This window comes from Pteronotus mesoamericanus, unplaced genomic scaffold (genome assembly GCF_021234165.1).
Source record: "Pteronotus mesoamericanus isolate MK-2021 breed Mesoamerican mustached bat unplaced genomic scaffold, CSHL_Meso_final contig_20, whole genome shotgun sequence".
NCBI classification, from domain to species: domain Eukaryota; kingdom Metazoa; phylum Chordata; class Mammalia; order Chiroptera; family Mormoopidae; genus Pteronotus; species Pteronotus mesoamericanus.
This window is the reverse complement of record NW_026555085.1, coordinates 65812330-65825792: the sequence shown is the minus strand read 5'-3', so window position 1 is coordinate 65825792 and position 13463 is coordinate 65812330. Positions and strand designations below refer to the sequence as shown.

Sequence of the window (13463 nt, the reverse complement as noted above, 5' to 3'; positions counted from 1 at the left end):
AGAGATACACTGTAGTGATGGGTCATCATTTTTCTGGAAAAAAAAAATGGGGCTAGAACCATAAGCTTTACTTTATTACATTAAATTTAACCAATAACCTGAGCTCCCATATGCGAGCACTTTATATGCTTTGCAGATTAACCATGGACAAAGAACTTTCTTTGGTCTTGGGTATCCTTCCAAAATGCACACTCCACCGAGCTCCATTTCTCATCCTATATAATTATTCCTGAGCAGAACATTATCAAAAGATATCAAGCCAGAAACTGGCTTAAGGTATTCAAGTGAAAAGACTAAGCTAAATAGCAACTCGAATATAAACAAAGGAAATAGGCATAGAACACATTAAGCATTTAGAATGGGCCCTTCCTGATTGATAATCAAGGTGGAATAAGCATCCAGAATTATTATTAATGATCCACTGTGAGCAAGATGATCTCTAAGGTACTTTCTAATTGTGAAATATTATTCTGTCTTATCGATCAAAAATAACTGATGGCTTATACTACACATGTTTTATAGACTATATTTCTGTCTTTTCCTACTAAAAATAAATATTTCAACTGTTTTCATCATCCAAAGCTGCCACCGCTTTTATTTGTTTACCAGATCATAAGATGATACTGACCCACTACCCTTGACCTAGTCAACCTCTACAAAAGACTTAATGATGCTATTTAGGGTGCATTTCCTTGCTGCTTTGTGCAGGTAGCTTTCGCATTGTTGCATAGACAGTAATGGGAACATCAGTTATTGTCAAGCAATGACTTCCATGGCATCTTCGGAGTTGCCTAAATAAAAGAGCAAATGTGACATGTAGTTAGATACTAAAAAGGAAACTTTTTCAGAGCACCGAAGTTTGCATAAAATGTTCAACTGTTAAATAATTTTGACATCTTCTGGATGTCACAAAGTAATTATAACACAGTGGCACTGATGAGACAGACATTTTAGACTTATGGTGCAAGGAAGTTGTAGTTATTGCCACACATTTAATCACAAAAAATTCATAAATACAAAGATAACCCTCCAAGTGGTCATTTTGAAAGTTATGCCATGATTGCTAAATGACCAAAAATTTAAAAAAGGAGGGGGGTGCATATTTGTAAACATGAGCATAATACTAAGGCAATTCATACATATATGTAGCTTTAAATCACTTTAGTTAAGCCTATTTAAAAACTAGAATATTTGTGGAAAATATAAAAGTGAACATACTATTTCATATACTGTTCAAATGTTAATGGAGTTTCATGTTTAAAAGAGCCCTTAAGTGACATCTAGTCCAAATATACATCTAGTGCTTGAATTTCCTTTCTAGCATTTCCACCAAATAATTATGCAACATTAAACATTTCTAAAGACAAGTGTTCAGTACTTCCCAAAACAGCATATTGCATCCATGAATAACTCTGATTTTGAAAGTACCTACCTTATTAAGCTTAAATGTGTGTTCTAAAATTTTCAAGCTATGAGAAACCTACAAGGTAGTATTGGATGTTTTACTATGGTAAATGGCAGAAAAGTGGAACAACTTATAGTTTTCTTCAATTTTGCAAAAATGATTTTGTTTTATAGAATCTTCACACTCTATATCATTGCCTGCCAAAGTCAAAGTGACCCTAAATCTAAGGTCTGGGTCTTCATATTTTTAGCCTTATGCCAAGAATAGTACCCTGCACATAACAGCACTAAAGGTTTGCTTGTTTAATTGAAAGTTATCTAAACATGAAACAATCAACAAAAAAAACCCCAAAATTTGTTTTTTAGAAAAAGGATTGTCCTATCATTAAGACTTACAAAGAGTTACAGAGGTATAAAATACAGACGCTGTGCTAAGAAAACCTGAGGTCTGTTAATACCAATTTAGTAACAGCAATGTTACGGGCTTTTTTTTTTTTTTTTTCTTGCTAATATTGAACATCAGCTAAAGCTCACAGCGGTGACAGCCATCACATATTTCCTCAGCTGTCATGATAAGAAGACTTTACCTGGTTGGTGATATCTCTTTCCCATTACAGGCAGCACTGGACCTCAGCCCAGGTCCCAGCCCAATTGTAGAATCTCCTCCTTCCACTGGAAACCTCCGTGGCTGGGTCCCAAACCGAAAAGGCATAATTCACTGAAAACCTAGATTAGAAAGCTACAATAATGGATGGGGGCGGGGGGTGAGTTGTCCTCAAATAGCTGTTTGGAATTTTTAATGTTAATATTGATATCTTGTTACAGGTATATTCCCACATTCTGAAAATGACCTTAAAATATCTATATCTATCTTTGTATTTATATCTATAAAACGGTATAAATACTATATTATATAACTCTTCATCACATACAATGTTGTCTTATAACAAAGACAGAACAGGCACTAGTTAATAAAAGAAAACTGTGTCCTATGGTTAACATCACTGAAGCCCATTTTTGCTGTGTGAAAAAAATTCAGTTTGCCTTTATAGTTATTGCAATCAATATAAGCTGGAGCCCTTATTCTGGCCTCCTACTGCCTCTCTGCCTATCTAAGCCCTTACCTTCCTTTGAAGTACAGCTGAGTTTCTCGTCACCATGGTATCTGCAGCTAACCCTTCTCTTCCTGGTCATCATTCATTCCCCATTGCCTCTCTATATTCAGTGTATTTATTTAAGAAATTGTCTTGGGAGAGTTGAATTCACTATGTGATCTTAGGCAAGGGTACTTAATTAAGCATGCTTCCCAAGGATAAATTAGGAATAATAATAGTATCTACTTCCAGGGTAGTAGTGAGGATTAAATAAGATAGTACATGTAAAGTGCAGTACCTAACACACAGTGCTCAATAAGTGTTAACTATTATTATTCAGGGGATGCTACTGACCACTATTAAATATATATAATATAATCTATATGTAAAAATACACACACACACATACAGAGTTATATAAAATAAGCTTTTTACTGCCTCTGCTTGGACCCCTTCCCCACTCCAGTGCTCTCACCCTTTACTTGTTAGAGCCAACTTATTCTTTAAGTCTGAATTCATAATTCGCTTTCTCAGAGGAGCCTTCCATAATCCCCTCCCATTATATAAGTTTTAATAGCATTCTTTATTTGTTTTGTAACAGTTATCAACATTCTAATTCAGGATTTCTCAACTGTGGCACTATTGACTTTGGGTAGGATAATTTTTCTTGAGGAAGGAGGAGACTGTCCTGGGCATTATAGGGGGTTTTGCAGCATCCAAGGCCTCTACCTACTACATTGCAATAGTACCCCTCTCCAAAATTTCTGACATTCAAAAATGTTTCCAGGCATTGCCAAATATCATCTAGCAGAGAAGAAAGGTGGGAGGTCACCTTCTGTAGAGAGTCAGGACTCTAATTTTTTTGTAAATATTTTGTTTAATCATTGTACCCACCCCCTATTCCATGTCTGTTTTTGTCACCATTGGCTGACTCCTTAATACCTAGAACACTGTTTGGCACATACTGGGTAATTAATATCTCTGTCTCATAAAAATGTGCATGTCTTCAACAAAAGACAGGAAAAATGAAAAATGTCTTACAATTGTATCTCGTGTCCAGTTCAATATTCTATGCCTAGTAAGTAAATGTTTATTGTGACAATGATAAAACTAAATTAAGAAAGTTTAAGAATGTGATTATTATATAATGGTTTGTATAGGCTGGTGTCAATTATCAAGTAAAAATATCACACTCAATGACAAGTTAGTAAATTCTATGGTTTAGTATAACTATCTTATGTAGAGATTAAGTTTTAGCTAATTTGGTCAAGGATACATAGACTTACCAAAATAGGCTGAGTCTGATTCCTGTAGAGGTGAATAAATTAGTCGCTTCTACTGACCTTCCATAGAAGCCTGAATTGCCAAAGGAATGATGATCAAATGTTCCAGTGACACCCAGAAATTATGACATCAGAAGATTCTTTTACATAGTTTCCTACCTGCTAAATAATAAAATATCAAAATTTATAGCTCCAGCAACAACCTGAAATGTAACTAAAAATTATCTCCAAAGTATATTTGAAGGTTTTTTTCTTGTTGTCACTGTCTTGTTTTCTAACAATATACAATATTTTAATCTGTGAATGAATTTATGTATACCTATGTTAGACCTATAGTCTAATCAGTCTGCATAAAATCTCATGAGAGCCTTCTCACTTTATATCCCATTTCCTTCCTATTTTCTAGACTTTCTTTTAACTGCGAACACAAATTATAAATTCGATCTACCTATATCCTCATCCCATTTCAGTGGCCTCAAACTACACTTTCACTAATTTCTCTACAGCTTTGACTGTGTATGATTCCTTACAGCTCTCTCTAGTGCCTGGACTATCTCTTCTGTTTCCTCAAAAGAGCCTTGAAATTCCCAAATGACAGCGATAATAACCATTGAGAAAGGAAGAATACATCTTGCACTGTCCTTTCCTGTTCCCTGGACCCTAAAGTTCACTGTTCATAACATCTTTGCCAAAGGAATGGCAATCAACTGTCTCAGCAACACCCACCAATTATGACATCAGAGATTCTTTCACATAGTTTTCTACCTGCTAAGAAATAAAATGTCTCAATTCTTAGCTCCAGCAACAAGCTGAAAATTATCTCCTGGACTTCCCTCCCTCTCCCAATTTCTATATCAATAGTAATCTTACTGAATGTAATACTTAACACTTAAGACAGAAATTTATTCTTCAATTAACCTTTTTTAAAAAATTTTCCTAGCTGATGACTGAACTATTAAATGCTAGTGAGCATTTTTTATATTTAATGAAAATCTTTTTTAATACCTGCATTTAATGTTAAGTTCCCACTGCTCTGTTTTCATATGATTTATGTTATAGGAGATTGGCATCTTACATAATTAAGTGAATATTAGACAAAAATCTTACCTCTACCTTCTTTTTCTTACTAGGGTGCTATCAGTGAATAGATGGTCACAGTTTTAGCTTAGAGCAGATATTTTACTGGCTGTGTCACAGTATGACACATTGAAATAATTGCTGGCCATTATTAGCTAATGTATCCATCATTGGGACCTAAATATTTGATACTTAGGATGGCAAAATTTTTTAATAATTTACATTTTTTAGTGAATGTGTCAGTGAGAAAATAACGGATTTTGGCATCAGAATTAGGTTTGAGTTGTAAGACCATGTTAACTATGAGACTGAGCAAATCACTAAAAAGTTTGTCTGTTATATAGTATTAATTCCTTCATGTAGAGTTGTTTTGAGAAATAAAAAATCTAATATGTAATAAAGCCAATGTCTGGGATATGAAAATTAAATCAGCACATCCTCTTTTTGCATTGTTCTTGAAATCAGAGTGTTGAGGCATGATTTCACTTTTTAGGGATCAATATATCTTTAAACTACAAAGTAAAGTATCTGCATGTGGAACATTCTTTAATTCCTCTTACTACCTTTTTTTTTAATAGATAATTTAGCACAAGTTGTACCAAGTTTCTTTTTTAAGTAAGGGTGATATCATGAAACAAACCAAACATGAAGCTTTCCAGCACTCTATTTTCTGTATTTTTATACAGAAAACAATGTATAAAAATACAAAATGAACTTGACTCTCCAGAAGATCTTCACAGAGAAATGAAATGAATTAGTGAAATGTAAATGATGGGGAAAGAAGATAGTGAAATCTCTAAATATTCTCCTTAATTCTCTTAAGCCCAATAATAACCTTTCAATCCTTAGGATAATGATTCATGGCATGCAGAAAAAGATTGGTATGTGAACTAGTCACCTCCTAAGAAACTAGATCCATTATTAGCATTCATTCATAAAACAAGCAATTACTGAGAATCCACCAGCCAGGCGTGTGTTTAGTGCTGAAAATAAAATATTGATCACAATAAACACATTGTCCTAGTGGAGTTTACAGGTTAGGGTAGAGTAGGTCCTTGACTTGGATATCAAACTAAATCTAAGGGACAAGTAGGCATCAACTAGATGAAAACGGGTGGGAAGAAAAGACGTTGAGAAAGGTGGGGAGGGGACAAACAGAGGAAAAAGCATGTGCAAAAGTCATCTGCCAGTAGAGAAGACAGCAGACGATCTGAACTAATAACAGAGAAAATAAAGAAATCATGTCAGAAAGATAAGTCGAAGCTAAATCATGCTGGAACATAAGTCCAAGTTTAAGATTTTAGAATTTATCTTATGAGCAGGGGAACCCCCAAAAGAATATTAATGTCTCAGGAAACACATTTAAGTTTCACTGATTTTTCTCTATTAATTTTCTGTTTTCCATTTATTTGATTTCCACTCCAATCTTTATTATTTACTTTTTCAGTTTCATTTCAGCTTAATTTGTTTTTCTTTTTCTAACATCTTAAAATGGAAACTTAGGTCATTGATTTGAGATCTAGCTTCTTAACATAGGCATTTAATTTTATAAATTTTCACCAAAGCACTACTTTACCTTCATTGCACAACTGTACTGTGATTTCCTTCATTTAAAATTTCCCTTTTGGTTCCTTCTTTGGCCTATGGGTTATTTAGAACTACATTATTTTGTTTTCAAATATTTAGGACTATTCTACCAATATCTCTGTTATAAATTTCTTACCTTCCATTGTTGTCAGAGAACATTTTGCATGGTTTTAATTATTTTAAATTTATTGACCCTTGTTTATGGTCAGAATACATTCTATCCTGGTAAACATTCCACATACACTTGAAAATAATGTGTATTCTGCTGTTGTTGGGTAAAATGTTCTATACATGCAGTTGATTCATAGAGTAGTTCAAGTCTTCTGCATTCTTACTGATTTACTGTGTACTTAGTTATGAATTATTGAAGAGAGCTCCAGTTATAATTATAAATTTATGTTTCTCCTTTCTATTCTGCTAGTTTTTGTTTTATATACTTTGAAGTTCTGTCATTAGGCACATAAATATTTAATAGTGTTATGTCCTCTTGATGAATTGAAATCTTTATTATTATAAAATATCCTTCTTTATCCCTCTTAATATTTTTCACTCTAAAATATGCTTTGTCTGAAATTTATACAGGTACTCTTTATTTATTAGTGTTACCATAATGTATTTATTTTTTCCAGTATTTTTACTTTTAACCTATTTAGACTTCATATTCATAGTGGCTTCTTAATAAACAGTATATAGTTGTGTTTTGCTGTTTTTATCTATTCTGACAATCGCTCATTTTTAATTAATCAAATGTTTTTGTTATTTACATTTAAGGTGATATAATTTAAATCTGCCCTCTTGATATTTGTATTCAATTTGTGCCATCAGTTTTTTGTTTACTTTTTAAAATTATTCTGCTCTTTTGAAACAACTAAGTATATTCTATGAACCTATTTCATCTCCATTACTAGTTTATTGTTATACAACCTTTTGTGTGTTGCTTTGTTTTGTTTTGTTTTTTTGTTTGTTTGTTTTGATTATTTTCTTTGATTTTTTATATTTTAATTGTTTTTTCTTTCTTTCTTTATTTATTTTTAAATACATTTGTCTCTGCCTCCCCCCCACCACTTTCCCTTGCCCCCTCCCTCCTTCCCTCCCTCAGCTCTTCCCCTTTGGTTTTGTCCATGAGTTCTTGCTATATGTTCCTTGACTTCCCCCTTCCCTTCCCTTTCCCTGCCCGCCCCTCCCTCCTTCCCTCTTGTCTCTGTTGATTTCTTTTCCTTTCAGTGTTGCTGGTCATATTTTCCTTGCATCTTTGTATTGTTGGTTAGGTTCCGCTTATAGGTGAGAGCATATGGTATTTGTCTTTCGCCCCCTGGCTTATTTCGCTTAGCATAATGCTCTCCAGTTCCATCCATGCTGTCGTGAAGTTTAGTAGTTCTTTTTTCCTTTCTGCTGCATAGTATTCCATTGTGTATATGTACCATAATTTTTTGATCCAATCATCTACTGATGGACACTTAGGTTGCTTCCAACACTTGGCTATTGTAAATTGTGCTGCTATGAACATTGGGGTGCATAGGTTCTTTTGTATTGGCGTTTGTTTTTACTTTAAACTTTACAGTATATATTTTAACTTTTCAGCCTGCCTTCAGTAACATTATACCACCTCACATATACTAAAAGAATCTTACAAGAGTATATTCCATTTCCCCTTCCCCTTCTATTATTTTTGTATTATTTTGTCATGTATTTCACTTATGCCTAGATCATAAATCCCACAACACATTATTAGTTTTCCTTTAAGCAATTATCTTTTTTAGAAAAGACATTTTTAAAAAATATTAAATGTTTTATATTTACCCACATATTTATCATTTTCAGTTTTTTTAATCCCTTGAATGGGTCTAGATTTCCATCCAACATCATTTTACTTTTTATCTATTTTCATTTAACTGTTTTGTTGTCCTGGTGAGCAACTCATTCAGCTTATGTTTTTCCTTCATCTTCAGTTTTGAATATTTTTGGTGCGTATAGAATCCTGTCGACACTTTTGTTTTATTTTAAGTACTTTAAAGATTTTATTTCACTGTTTTCTGGCTTACATTGTTTCCAAGGAAGTCTGCTGTTATTCTTATCTTTGTTCCTCTATATCTAATGTCTTTTTTATCTGGGTACTTTAAATATTTTCTGTTTATCACTGATATTGAGCAGTTTAAAATGTGCTTGATGTAGATTTATTTCTGTTTTCTGTATCTAAAGATTCATTGAGCTTCTTGGATCTGTAAGTTTATAATTTTTACCAAACTTGGAAACTTTTCAGCCATTATTTTTTCAAGTATTTCTCTTTAAGATTTTATTTATTTATTTTTAGAGAGAGGGGATGGGAAGGAGAAAGAGGGAGAGAAACATCAATGTGTGACTGTCTCTTGCGCACCCCCTACAGGGGGCCTGGCCCGCAATCCATGCATGTGCCTGACCAGCAGCAACCCTTGAGTTCCCAGGCCAGCGCCCAATCCACTGAGCCACACCAGCTAGGGCCCAAGTATTTCTTGTTTCTCCCTCCAAGAACTCCCATTACATGAATATAAAGCTGTCTGAAATTGTCCCACAGCTCACTGAACCTCCTTTTTATTGTTATTTTTTCCTCTTTTATTTTAGATAGTTTCTATTGCTATGTCTTTTAGTTAACTACCCTTTTTTTTTTTTTGCAATGTCTAACCTGCTCTTAATTCCATCCACTGTATTTTTCATTTCAAACATTGTATTTCTTATTTCTAGAAGTATAATTTGTGTCTTTTATATTTGTCTTTTCTTAATATTTGTATGCTCCTTTCTACCTTCTTGAATATAAAAAAGTATATAAGTTGTTTTTAATGTCCTTATCTACTAATTCTTTCATTTGTGCCATTTTTTGGTTTGTTTTTACTGGCTTATTTTTAAAAATCTCATTATGGAGTATATTTTTCTACATCTTTGCATAGCTTGTGATTTTTTATTTCATGCCAGACATTGTAAATTTCACATTGTTGAATGCTGGATTTTACTTTTAGTCCTGTAAGTACTTTCAAGTTTTACTCTGGGACACAGTTATTCGGAAACAGCTTGGTCCTTTAGAGAATTGATTTTGTAAGTTCTTAGGCTAAATCAGAACAGTCTTTCATCTATTACTAATTTTTCTCTGCTAATGAGGCAATACTCTCCTGTGTATTTAACTCAGTGATCCCATATATTACAAGATTCCTCCACTCAAGATATTGGGAATGTGAACTAGTCCCAGCGCTGTGTGAATCCCAGGAATTATTCAGCCTGCTTCCTTCCAGTCATTCTTTCCTCAGCCTTGGATAGTTTCCGCACATTTGTACTGATCAGTGTTCGATTTAAGGCTCATGAGGAATTCCCTGAAGATCCCCAGAGCTTTCTCTTTATAATTGCTCATTTCTGGTACTCTGCCATGAAAATCTAGCTGCCTTTGTCCAACAGAATTCTCAATCCTGTTCCTCCAACTCAGGGTAGCTACTGGGCTGTGTGTGGGCTCTATTCATTAGAAAGAGGTCACTAGGTCCAGCCCAGACTCAAGGGGAGGGCGCTACACAAAAATAGGAGACAGAGATCATTGGGTGCCATTTTGGAGTCTGCCTAGCAGATGCTGTGTTCTGATGTCATGTGCAGAATGCCTGTGGTGCACTTACAGATGTTCATCAAATATTTCTGGGTTTCTCTCTTCCAGGAATTGCAGTTTCTGGCCCCCTTATGATTATGTGGAGCCCATTGACTAGTTCAGGCCAGTGAGTAAGCAGCAGCCATTAAATGCAGTGCAAGACCCTCCTGAGCTGTCTTTCTCTGTCACAAAAACCAAGAATGAACCAAATAGTGGTAGCTCAGTAACTTAAATACCAGAGTGAGGATAACATAAAGCCTAGCCCCCAGACACCCTCCCCTCAATGGACATGTATAATGTGCAAAAAAAATAAACATTTATTGTTTTACACCATTGAGATTTGGGTGTTGGCTGTTACCACAACATAACAAAATTTATCTTGACTTATGTAGACTTAGTTCCAGACTTAGATACTGCCATAACAAAAACGTAAAATATATTTGTCATTAGGGCAAGTGGTCAAGCAGCAAATGACAAGGAAATTGCTCTTAGAAGCTGAAAGGATAATTAGCTATCTGTTATTCAGTGGAAAACCTATTGAAAAAACCTTTGGAAAACTTTGTGATAACCTAGAAGGTAAATGATTTACTAATGAACTTTAATGCTAGGTGAAGAGGTTGGAAGTATGTCGGTAACATTTGGTTGCTGTTGCTGTGTTTGTCGAGTTATATGTAAAACAGATAGTTTTAGAAGACTATACTTTCAGGGATCATTTCTACAGTTCATTAAAAGAGAGAGGCTCAGAAATGTAGTGTGCAAGCAGAATAAAAATGAATAGAGTGCCCAGAAATTCAAACTATATTTTAATGACTCTTTGAAAATATAAATTTTTGAACACATTTATTCCCTCTCGGAACTTTGTAACTTTTTTTTTTCTCAGTATTTCCCAGTACTGGACATGCTAGACACAAGCTTAAATAAGCTTAATTGTTTTTTCTCCACGCCCTCTCCTTTTGTTTCTTGCCTGGATTCGTGAGGAATTCTCTCTTTATTCTTAAAATTGAGTAACTTAACCAGGACATATATATATATATATATATATATATACACACACTCTTGTAAGAGATTTAATATCTTTGTCTTTTGCTTCATTATATTCTCTTTGATTTTCTCAAAGCTTTCCTCTATATCAGCAATTTAAATTTAAGCTCTCTAGTCTTCTTCATGCTTCTACTTACTTCCTAGTCCTTTAAGGTGTTCTGGCCTTCAGTTAATTTCCTTTGCTCTTTTATCTCCATTTTAGTTCATTTACTCATCAAATATTTATCGACTACCTACAGCATACCAGGCAATCTTCTAGGTAATAATGATATAGCAGTGAACAAAACAGACAAGATTCAGCCCTCATAGACCTTATGTCTTTAAGTCCCTGCATTATTGAATTCATATTCTTAAGTTCCTCTAAAGCGCAAATGATATATGGAGAATTTTCCTCGTTTCCCCCTTAGGTAGTTTATATCTAGGTCATGTACTTCATCCATCTTTTGAATGCTGTTTTCCTTCCTTCTTCCTCCCTTCCTCCCTCCCTCCCTTCTTTCCTTCCCTTTATAGTAGTAGTCTGTATAATTCTTAATTTTTTTCTCTTGCTCATATTTAACATGAAATTCACCCAATCTAGTTTTGTTTTTGTTTTTGTTTTTTTTGGTTTGTCAGTCAGTTACTGCTCCAATACTCTTATTTTTGGCTTCAACCGAAAATATTTTTCTTGCTCAAAAGACTGTGGATAGTCTCCTATTCAGCTCATTTCCACCTGCCTCACCTGGGTTTGCCAACAACAAACAGGACTCTGCATCTCAATTTAGATTCACTCAGATATGATCCAGGTCTTCATTATTTTGGAAACAGCAACCAACTGAGGCAGTTTTTCTTCGGAGAAACAGCAAAGTCCAAGAGACAAAAGCACATCTAAAACTGCTTCTAGTTTCAAAAATAATAATAAAAAAATAAAACCCCTTCTAGTTTCATACCGGATGTTATTCTATTAGCCAAAGAAGCCACATGACCAAACCCAGAGCCAATGAGGCAAAAATGTGTACTCTACCTACTCTACCATACCAGGAGGCTCTGCACAGCAATGTGCAGAAAGGATGGGTAAAGAATTTAGAATAATTCAATCTAGTATACTCTACTTTTGTGTGGGTAAATTTCTTTGATGTTTTTTCCATTTATCTGAAACCTGTTCTTCCACTTACAGCTAGAGTGTGAAAGATAAGTCATATTTTCCTTTTCATAGTGTTTCTATCAGAGGAAGTATTATATTAGCAAGAATTCCCCTAAACTGTGTGTAGCTTTTCAGGATGACCTGGCTTCTTTCTGCTGTTCTGAGAGTATGTTGAGTATCTTCAATGAGGTCTCAGTTCATTTAATTAGGAGTGAATTCACCTCCAGGGCATGCTCAGATTTTTGACTTCAGTGTGGACTCCTGGAAAATATAAACTCTATCTAAAATCTTTTTCTGCTTCTACTGAGGTACTGAAGTGGTAGTATGTAAGGTTCTACCTTTAATCTTAAACAGAATTGCCTCTCAGTCTTATTCTCTCCAGAATAAAGTTATTAATGAGACTTGTTAGGGCTTTTTAATTTAACTTCATTCCCATCTGAGACCCCTGGGGATAACGACTGGGAGAGAACCACTGTATGAGCAGTAGAGCTCTGCAGAGGCCAGAACACCAGAGAAGATGGCACCATAGTTCACCGACTCACACCTACAAACATCACTTCTACAAACTGAACCAAACTTTGCAAATTTTGGAAGCCCCCGACTCTGGGATTTCAGCATCAAAATCTAAGTGAAGTGTTGGAGGTGCCAGGCTGCACCTCCACCACTACCTCCACTGACTCCATTCTCACTAATGAGTAGTTAAGAGTAAAATCCAGCAATTGCAAGAAATTGATTAAAAGTTGCCTATTAATAACAAAATATATAAATACTAAGGTGAAAAACATCCAAATATAAACGTGGGAAGCCTCAACACTATGAACCACCATTGCAACTTGAAACTTACTAGCTATCAGAAATATGTGGTGACAACTACTATTTGTCCTGGTGGAGGAATAAGGTGTTCCTTGTACTTCACAGTAATTGCACATAAACTTTAACTTTTTTTTTTTAATGGAAGGCTTGCTAGAATGTTGTAGCTCATCAGAATTTTTGTGGAAAATATTAATTTCATTTTTAAAGTGCTTGAGTTGTTCATTGAAATCTGGTCTAAATTGATCACTAAGGGTTTAGAGTATTCAATGTCTGACAATTTTAAGGAATTGGTAATTTTAAGGAATGCCTTATTTTTTTATCTTTTCCTCCCTTCTCCCATCTAAGCACTGTATATGAATTAAATGCCTAGTACTAATTTCATCTCTTTTAACAGTCTTCTATTTATTCATTACATCCTCATCCACTGAATCCTGCTGCACTTACAG

General features: G+C 34.5%; 1 protein-coding gene across 1 annotated transcript; it reads right to left on the bottom strand.

The window, feature by feature from the left end:
- Positions 1–673: 673 nt before the first annotated feature.
- Positions 674–2116, bottom strand: FAM229B (family with sequence similarity 229 member B). The gene is made up of 2 exons (XM_054568899.1): positions 1992–2116; positions 674–791 (listed from the first exon to the last, which is right to left on the bottom strand). Exons 1-2 carry the CDS (start codon positions 2114–2116, stop codon positions 674–676), a joined length of 243 nt encoding a protein of 80 aa, XP_054424874.1.
- Between the last annotated feature and the right edge of the window lie 11347 nt (positions 2117–13463).